The sequence below is a fragment of the Peromyscus maniculatus genome, chromosome 5 (assembly GCF_049852395.1).
Source record: "Peromyscus maniculatus bairdii isolate BWxNUB_F1_BW_parent chromosome 5, HU_Pman_BW_mat_3.1, whole genome shotgun sequence".
In the NCBI taxonomy this organism is placed as follows: domain Eukaryota; kingdom Metazoa; phylum Chordata; class Mammalia; order Rodentia; family Cricetidae; genus Peromyscus; species Peromyscus maniculatus.
In genome coordinates this window covers 124,694,754-124,704,268 of record NC_134856.1, presented here as the reverse complement: position 1 = coordinate 124,704,268, position 9,515 = coordinate 124,694,754, and the positions used below count along the sequence as shown (strand labels likewise).

At 43.6% G+C, this 9,515-nt stretch overlaps 1 protein-coding gene across 1 annotated transcript; it reads right to left on the bottom strand.

The window, feature by feature from the left end:
• Nucleotides 1-395: 395 nt before the first annotated feature.
• On the bottom strand, nt 396-3,433 carry Rnf182 (ring finger protein 182). The gene has a single exon (XM_042278406.2). The coding sequence runs from the start codon at nt 3,312-3,314 to the stop codon at nt 2,571-2,573; it is 744 nt and encodes a 247-aa protein (XP_042134340.1). The 5' UTR covers nt 3,315-3,433; the 3' UTR covers nt 396-2,570.
• Nucleotides 3,434-9,515: the final 6,082 nt, after the last annotated feature.

Genomic DNA, 9,515 nt, shown 5'->3' with positions numbered 1-9,515 from the left:
AGAATTGCTGCATACCCTCAAATGACTCAACAATGGTCATGGTTAGTAGACATAGTATTTTTTCTAGTTTGACCGGACTGTGCAAGGTAAGGAATTCCTTTATTTCACTGGATTCTATCTGCTTGAGCAGTTAGGAAAAAGTAAACCAAATCAAACAAAATAAAACATTTCATTTATGAAGATAATATTCTTATTTCATCTTCCCCAATGTTTCTTCTCCACTTGAAATAAAATATGAGGGCCTTTGTAGAAGTGTGGTGGGTGACGTTAGCTTTGCAGGGAGATTCTAAAATCTTCACGTCTATGATAAAGGCATTGGCTGAATGAAAGTTCACATTTGTGGTTATCTGAAGTGATAATGGCATCTCAACCATAAATCAGAGAAACCAAACATGTCGTTTAGAAATAATAAAATTTAATGGACAAGAAAACATTATCATAGAGAATACAACAGTATAGGATTGCCCTTTCCATTCAGCAGCATGGAGACTTGTGTTGTTTTGTGTTATTATTGTCATACATTGAAAACTCTTTAAAACCAAATCAACACGTTGGCATTAAGAAAAGTATTGCCACAGCACATACAGACACAACTTCAGCACTGCAGACATCACACAAAATAGCAAAACACAGAGTTGGTCCAGAGCCTTCTGGAAACCTCTTCCTGCGGTAACTCACCAGCTCACTCAATGCCACAGCTCACACAAAATGAGCATCTTTCAAAAAGAAACCTTATAAATATATCAATCCAAACCACAAAACCTCTTAAATATTGTATTTACTCAAAGTACAAATGGAATTCTGGAAACTGCACCCACAGTACTACCTAAAACTAGGGTTTCTGGAATCATAAATGTATTTAGCTCTAAGTTGGGGTTTAAATTTCATTGAACCACATCCCACACATACTTTCTCATTATATGTACCTTGGGCATACATGTTCTTAAACTCAGTAGTTATGCAACTAAATAAAACTCCTATTCTAGATAAGTATCCATTTTTCCTTAATATTGAGTTTGGAACTGGCCCCCGTAACTACTTCACACAACAAATATTTCACCACAAACAAGTTAACAAAGTCTTGGTAAAGCCCTTCTCTAAGCATTATGGATATTTTATTGTTAAGTCATCAGTAATGAGTCTCAGAGACTAAGAAGCTTTCTTTCCTCTTTTTGCCTAGTTTCTTGAGCATTCTATTTCCCCATCTAAAACCTGCTAGACAACTTATTCCCATAAATATATACATTCAATGCCCCCCACTCTGTTTCATCAAAAGGGGTTGATGATACTCAAGCCACACAGCCTATGCTTTTACTGAAAATAATTGAAGGACTTGAGTCTATCCCCAGACTCACTGAGCAGCAGGTGGCCAGAAGTGTGCTGCACTCAACCACCTCCACTTCATCCCCTTGACCTGTCTCTCCAAGCAGGGCATCAGCTTGGCATGGCTTCACCCTTTCCTCTGCCTGCACTTCCATAGGGCATAAACCTGAACCACGGCAACCTGGTACCATTCAACAGAACACTTAGGTTCTCCGTGCCTAGGACTAGAGCCGCTGGCAGCCTCTCACTGGGTTTTCACCATTACAGGTTCCCCCAGAGTGTTGCAGGAGTCAATGAAGTCAGCCCTAAGCAAATTTCTGAAACAAGGGGAACAAAATGAAACCTTCATAAACCGATAACAACAAATTTAAATGGAACTTCTTTCAGGAAAAGGGATGGGGCTGATTGAAGAATGTGGTTAGAAATCAAACAAAATTAAAATGCTATAAGGAATTACTCCAGTGAATGTCTCCACATGCAAAAACTGCTCATACCTTCTCCAGGAAGCCTGGGAGAAAAACACACATGGAAGGAAAGGCCTGTGTTGACCGGAAATGGCCATGAGGTCTAATTCCATGCAAACTTCTCAGAGCTATCCATCTTCTCTAGCAACATGCCCAAACAGGAATTCTGCAGGAAGTACCCAAGGGGATGAGATTGCAGGACCCTGGGGAAGGGGGTACTGCAGAGCAGAGAAATGGATCTGAGGGCAGGCAGCAGACCTCAGGGAAGCATTACCTTAAGAGAGAGAGCACCTGAAGATGATTAGAGGCTCCAGCACTGAGAGAATGGGGAGGACACCCATGGGTTTTGGAGCAACCTGCTTCTGACACCTACCTACCATCATGGGATACCCCTAAATTAAAGGAGGACTCCAGTCATGCCGGCCTTTTCACAGAGACCCTGCCACAATATAACACACCTTGCCTGGTACCTGTCTGAAAGCACTCACTGAGTCCACGCCTTTGCTCTCGGCCATCTCACAACTGGCAGAGCTCCATAAAAGCTATGCACACACAGCCTTGCTTCTTGGCTAAGCCTTATGTAGAAATGAACTTTTCTTTTTTAATTTTCAGATCCAGGAAAACCCATCAAGCCAACATCTGGACAGAAAATGGACCACAGACGTAATGGCCAAGGGCTTTGTTGAGGCTGTAGACACTAATCATGGAGAATACAAAAAGCAAATCGTACGTACGTCATTTGAACGTAGCCATATGTGCCAAATTTCCTGTTTTGCATATTGATTAAGAAGGAAGTGCCATACAGTCCAGAAATTCATGACAAACACATTGGCAAAAACCATACACCATAAGGATGACAAGGCTGGAGGGGACGAGGCTAACAAAGACCACCCCGAGGGTGACCTTCTTAGACACCAGTAAATAGATCCCTAAGGGCAAGGAACTGAAGTACAGCAAGCCTAGCAGCCACACTAACACCCGGATGGAAGTCTGAAAGAGGAGTGAGGTGCAGTTCCACACTGTCCAATTGTGGGACACTGTGGTGACGGAGTCGAAACTGGCCGGCCTGTAGAATTCTACCACGGGAGTAGAACTGAGAGATGGGGAACTCTCCCTCTGCACCTCCATGATGGTGATAACCAGGCAGTTGGAGGACGTGTGGGAAGGACTGACCAGAGAAGCCAGCCTCTTCGGTGTGAGCAGCAGCTCTGTGGGATTCTCGGGCAGGCATTTCTTGCCTTTGCTTCCACAAGTCAAGTTTACAAGGATGTTATTGTCATCAGGCAGGCTACTAACTTCGTCATCTGGCAGGCACGTCTCGAACCTGCAGAAAGGACAGACGATGACACCTTGGGGAGAGTCCCCAAAGTCTATGATCTTGTAGAGACATTTGGCACACACCCTGTGACAACACTCCAGAACCTTGGGCTTCCTCTGTTTCAGGTTGTACCGATTGTAACAGATCTTGCATTCCAGCTCATCCGAGACCTGAGACTCCACAGCCTCTTCCGGCGGCTGGCTGGCCATCCTGAATTATGGATGCAATCTTTTGTAGATGTGCCTGGCTGCAGAGGGACTGGAATTAAGGAATCCCCCTGAACATCATCACATCATCCGAGTCAGGCGAGGGGGCTGGAAGGGCTGGAAAAGTAGAGAGAGAACTCAGAAGTTTTTCAAACATTTTCAGCTCCTGCTTGGCACTCCCTGTCTCTGTGCATATTTTAAAAGGCCACCTGAAGATCTGCAAAGAAAAAAAAAAAAAACAGAGGTTGTAATAGAGCTAACAGTTGACTGAAAAGGTGTTCTGAGAGCTGCTTCGTGGTATTTTCTGAGCTCTAAGGATCAGGAGCAACAGACCTAACAGATTAAATCCCTTCCAATTTCACCTTTCCAGCCCTGGAACAGGAAGGTGTCATGTCCAGGCTTCAATCCACAAACATCATAAGAAGGAATTGAGTCCTTAAGCGTGTGAAGTCCAGACATACACCTCAGTGCCACGTGCTTTACAACGGTGTCTACTGTAGCTAGGAAAGATGATCCCTTTGAAATAAGTACCACATTTTGGCCTCTTTGAAACATGGGGCTTATTCACAGCACCACTATAGAACACAGCTAAGTACCTTCTGCGGGGCTCACAAACACACTAAATCTTGTTGCTGTTGCTAACTTGTTTGTTTTGTTTGTCTGCTTGCTTATTTGAGACAGTCTCACTACATAGCCCAGGCTGACCCCAAACTTACCACATAGCCCAAGCTGACATTGAACTCAGTAACCCCATGACTCAGGCATACACATCATGGGATTGGAGGCGGTGCCCCATCATGCCCAGCTTCCCCCAGAAGAGAATATTAAGGAGAAGCACTAAGGTCGTTCTCAGGAAGCATTTTGCTGTAGACAAGAGTGTGTGTAAGTGAAGCAGATGGTTTTCAGTTTTTCATCTGCTTTGCAAATGCCCTTAATGTTTGACTGTTTGATACCAATTTCTATTTCAATGCCAATCTTGTGCATATACATCTACACAAAATAAAATGAAACACATCCAACTCCTAAGAAAGCAAAGCAAACATGGGAAACACATACAATTGCACGCACACCCCATGAACATAGGAAAGTCATTCCTAGGTGACTGTCAGGAAATACTGTTTGCCATCTCACCTGCCTTGTGACATGGCAATTCTGTCTGTGGTAGGCAGAGGGCACACAGCAACCTGCAGGCCCGATACTGGCGACAGTGACATCACTAGCACCAGCTTTGGACAAGGGGCAGAGGTCTCTTCATGCGTACAATGTGTCATCTATAGTGAGTATCAGTGAAAGAGAACAGCAGTGTGGGCAATCTCCAGCTCATCGCATTAGCTTTAATACGTGTGATATTCGGGCTGGTAGATCTGTCTTGAATTATGCTGTGCTTGGAAAGTATGCAAATGGATTTGAATTTCTGAGCACATCCCTCTGAGCAATAATAGCAGGAGGCTGTCACAGCATTTATGAGGAGACAGCAACCGTGCTACAATTCAAAATTTGCTATGGCTCACATAGCCCTTAAGGAAAGGGGCAATGAAGAGCTAAATTAAGCTTGGGCAGTTTTAAAATCAAGAGTACATGATGTCTTCCTTCTTATTTACGGGTTTTGCAAATTTTCAAATGACTTCTTGTTCTATGTGACTGCGTAATGGGCATCAGTGGCGAGAAGTGTGCTGTGGCAACACCAGTCAATGGATTCTCTGGTCATGAGCCCAAGCATGTAGATAGGCCTTTTCATCTATATTCAAAACTGCTCTCTAGGCTTTTTCTGTCCTGTGTGGACATTTAATCCTTTGGGTATTAAATGTGTGTTTATTCTGTAAATGACCCAGGAGCTTTGAGGCTTCTGAACTGGTGCGAACAATAGTAAAAAAATGTGTTCTTTAAAGGTTACATAAAACTCAGCTGCGTAGCCGCCATTGCTGTTTCAAAGCTGGCTCTTTTACAGCTTTCCCACCTGTCTTTTCTTTTTGGTATTTCAAGGCAGGGTTTCTCTGTGTAGCTTTGGAGCCTGTCCCGGAACTTGCTCTATAAACCAGGCCGGCCTCGAACTCACAGAGATCCGCCTGCCTCTGCCTCCCGAGTGCTGGGATTAAAGGTGTGCACCACCATCGCTTACTTGTCTTACCGTTCCTATCCAATTCAAATTTTTCATTTCTTCTAGGGTCCCACTTACATCTGACAAAGGGAAGTCTACTTCATCTGGGTTCTTAGATTCCTTGTCAAGGAGTTGAACAAATTTCCTCCTTTGTCTTCTCTGGATTACCCCTGTACCTCAAATATGTCCCTTTTCTCATTTACACGTGGTTGGTCTTGGTTACATTTCCAATCACACACACCGACTATTATGCCAGCTTTATTGTGCTTATCAGAGAACTAGCTAGATAACATATTTACTTTATTGGGTTTGTTTCCTTCATTCCAGCCTTTTTCTTGATTGTTTCCTCTGATTTACCTTAGTGGGTTTTGTCATTCTTCTTCCTCATTTCATAATTAATAAACATGTTCTCTCTCCATTTAAGTGATGACGGTGTGTCAAGGTGGTGACTTCCCACTGCCTACAGCTTTTACTCCAGAAGTTTCTGTGGACTTTTAGACAGCTTTACATTTGACCTTCTTACTGCTGCTGTTTGTAGTCAGGGTCTCACTATGTAGCCCTTGGCTGGCCTGGAACTCACTACGTAGACCAGGCTAACATCCAGCTCACAGAGTCCATCCAGCACTCTCTCCCCAGTGCTGGAATTAAAGGTGTGCACCATCATGCCCGGCTCATTTGACTTTTGATTTATCCTTTGATACAAAGGTTATTTCAATCATTTCATTTCTAAGTCTATAAATTATTTGTAAAAACATTTTATCACATTCTTTTATTGATTTCTATTAATAAATTATGATCAGAGAATTCAGAAGATCTTTTTCCTTCTGAATTTATTGTTCTTTGTAGCCCAGTTTGTGCTCAACTTCTCTAACACGTCCAGAAACTAACGTTCTGTATCCGAGAGACATCGGATCCAGCATAGCCATTAAAACACAACTTTCTCTCTATTGCTTACTATCTCCAAGGTGGATAATACGTGATTGTGGAGGAGACAAGTGAGCAGGGTTTATTAAAGTGCCTGGCAGAATTATATTTGTATCTCAAACAGTTTCGCTTCACAGATTTCATGGTACAATATGCAACAGTTTTGCTCGCCTTCACAAACTCCTCTTTAGCCTTAAGAATATCATTCCTTGCCGGGCGGTGGTGGCGCACGCCTTTAATACCAGCACTCGGGAGGCAGAGCCAGGCGGATCTCTGTGAGTTCAAGGCCAGCATGGGCTACCAAGTGAGTTCCAGGAAAGGCGCAAAGCTACACAGAGAAACCCTGTCTTAAAAAACCAAAAAAAAAAAATAAAAAAAGAATATCATTCCTTAACCCACTGATGACTTACCTCAAGTGCCACCTTGTCTAACCCTGACATTGCTCATTCCACTGACTGCAGTTACCCAGGATCACTATCTAGTCTGACGCTTTCAACTTTGATCACGTTATTTCAAGAGTTCCCTAAAAACAGTACACGTTGTGTGTGTGTGTGTGTGTGTGTGTGTGTGTGTGTGTGTGCCTATGTGAGTGTGTGAATGTGTGTGCATGTGAGTTTGTCTAAGTGTGTATGAGTGTGAATGAGTGTGCGTTGTGTGGTTTAGTGTGTGTGAATGTGTGTATGCATATGAGTCCGTGTGAGTGTGTGTGTGTGTGTTGTACCCAAGGCCTGTACATGCTGAACAAATGCTATACTACTAAGCCACTGCCCAGTCCCACTTTTTAAAATGTTTTATTTTGACACAGGATTTCACTAAGTTACTCAAACTGGCTTTTAACTCACCCTATAGCCAGACAAGTATTACATTCACAGTCCTTCTGCCCCAGCTCAAGTAGCTGTTATTAGAAGCCAGCAACACCAGGCCCATCTTGGGATTTGCTTTTTAACTCAGGCAAACAGTCACATAATAAAAATAAATAAAATAAAATTGTTACTTGTGTAGCCGGATGGTGGTGGCATATGCCTTTAATCCCAGCACTTGGGAGGCAGAGGCAGGCAGATTTCTGTGCGTTTGAGACCAGCCTTTCCTACAGAGTGAGTTCTAAGACAGGCACCAAAGCTACACAGAGAAACCTTGTCTCGGGAAAAAAAACAAAAAAAAAATTATTACTTGTATTCACTTATTTGTACATATACATATATACAATAATAATTTTTAAAAGACAAAATCATGAGTTTGGGAGGCAGGGGGACATGGAAGAAATTGAAAGGAGAGGGAGGGACTGGAATGATATAGATAGTGTATTCATGTATAAAGTTTCAAAAAATAAATTAAAAAAATGAGCCTAAATATGGCCCCTGGTGTAATGGCCAGCACTCTGGACTCCGAAACCACCAATCTGAGTTCAAATACCAGTGGGACCTGGAATTTCCTCTCCATTATCTTCCCTCACTGTGAGGGCTATGGTTCTAATGAGCAGACCATTTCTTTGTGCTCTCCTCTTGAGCATTTTTGTCATAAAACAAGTAATGAGATCCTTGAATTCTTACATAACGAACTTGAATCCCAGGAGGGGAATGGCTGGCTGCCGGCGTGCAGTCCATTCAGCTGCTGCTGTTTCTCTCCAGCTCTACCGTTATTCCTCCAGCTCGTCTCTGGTGCCAACGGTGAGACACCTGCAGCTAGCCAACACTTCCTCACAGAAGGTCATCTGCTCTCTGACAGGAAGCTGTGAAGAGTCTTCTCTTTGGGCACTCAAGAGCTCCAAATATGCAGAGGTGCCTTGAGTCACCTCTGAGGATGTGTGTCTTGTTATCATCTGATCACTTCCTGCATCTCTCCTGTTACACACACGTTCTAGCTCCTAGGTTGACATTCTCTCAGGAATCCCAGCCCTTTATGTTTCAGTTCTGTGCTTCAAATCCCTCCACTTGACCAACTAGCCATCAATTCTGTCCAGAACAATCATCATGTCCTGCGACTCACTGGCTGAACTGTCTGAGGGGAAGTCACGTGTCTCGTCTCCTGCAGGTCTTCCTGTGCTGCATCTCAATCTCCTTCTGTGTGCTCCCTGTTCTCCTCTGTCTCCAGCTGCCACTCTGGGGTGCAATGCACGATTCCAGCTGTTCTCGTAGGTTGCCTCCCCTTTGGCTGCGTTGACACCATCTCACTTGTTACATGACTGGGCTGCTGATCTGCTGTCAGCCACAGGGGTGAGTGGTGGGAAACGGTCTCCATCCATGGGACCACGGGGACACGAGTTCAAGCTGTGGGGTACAGCCACGTGATAGGAGAGAGCCTTCCTTCTCCAAAGCCTTGGAGACAGTGAGAATGCAGCCAAGCTGTTGTGACACCTGGGTCTTCTGCAGAGTGTATACACACACACACACACACACACACACACACACACACACACACACACACACTTAAGAAGGGTGATTTTCAGTTCTAGAAGTCCTCCGTCCTCCAGTCTTGTATCCATTGTATTCATAGTCCCCGATGGTACCACCGGGCTCCATGTTTATTGCCAGCCTGGCCCAGAGAGAAAGCCGTTATCTGTGCCCAGCTCCTCACCTTCAGCTCTCTCAGGGCTTGAGGATGCACCTGAATTTAGGTCTCTAACTCCAAGACAGGCTTGGGTGAGGAGAGGCTGACGTGGGTGAGGGCAGGCTGGACAGCTGCTTTGGATTGCTGGCTCCCAGACTCCTTGCCAACTAAAATTTCTGAGAAGTGTTTTCACAACTATTGGTCCTCATGGAAAGTCATGGCGAAAGCTGACTTTGTAGAGAACGTTGGTGACACCGGCCATGCTTCCTGTGACATAAAGGTGTGTAATAAACTGATTTTTGCCCCTTATTTATAACTTATCTTTAAAATTCACATTTTCTAAATGTTCTGTACTTTCTTTTATTTTTCTTCTTTGATAACAAACTATTTGATGCCCATGAATAAGAAGCTTTTAACTTAACTTTTCATTTGGCTATCTTTCTTAAATACTTTTTCAAATTTTACATTGTACTTCAAATAGTTATATTATTATATGCCAGTTAGATTAAAAAGCCATTGGATAAGAATTCTCCATGTTTTTCTTTTTAAAAAATGGTACAGTTTTTAGAATTTGGACTGTTCATGGGCTGTGAGACAGCACACAGGATGGGGACTGGAGTCAGGTCCTCAGCATC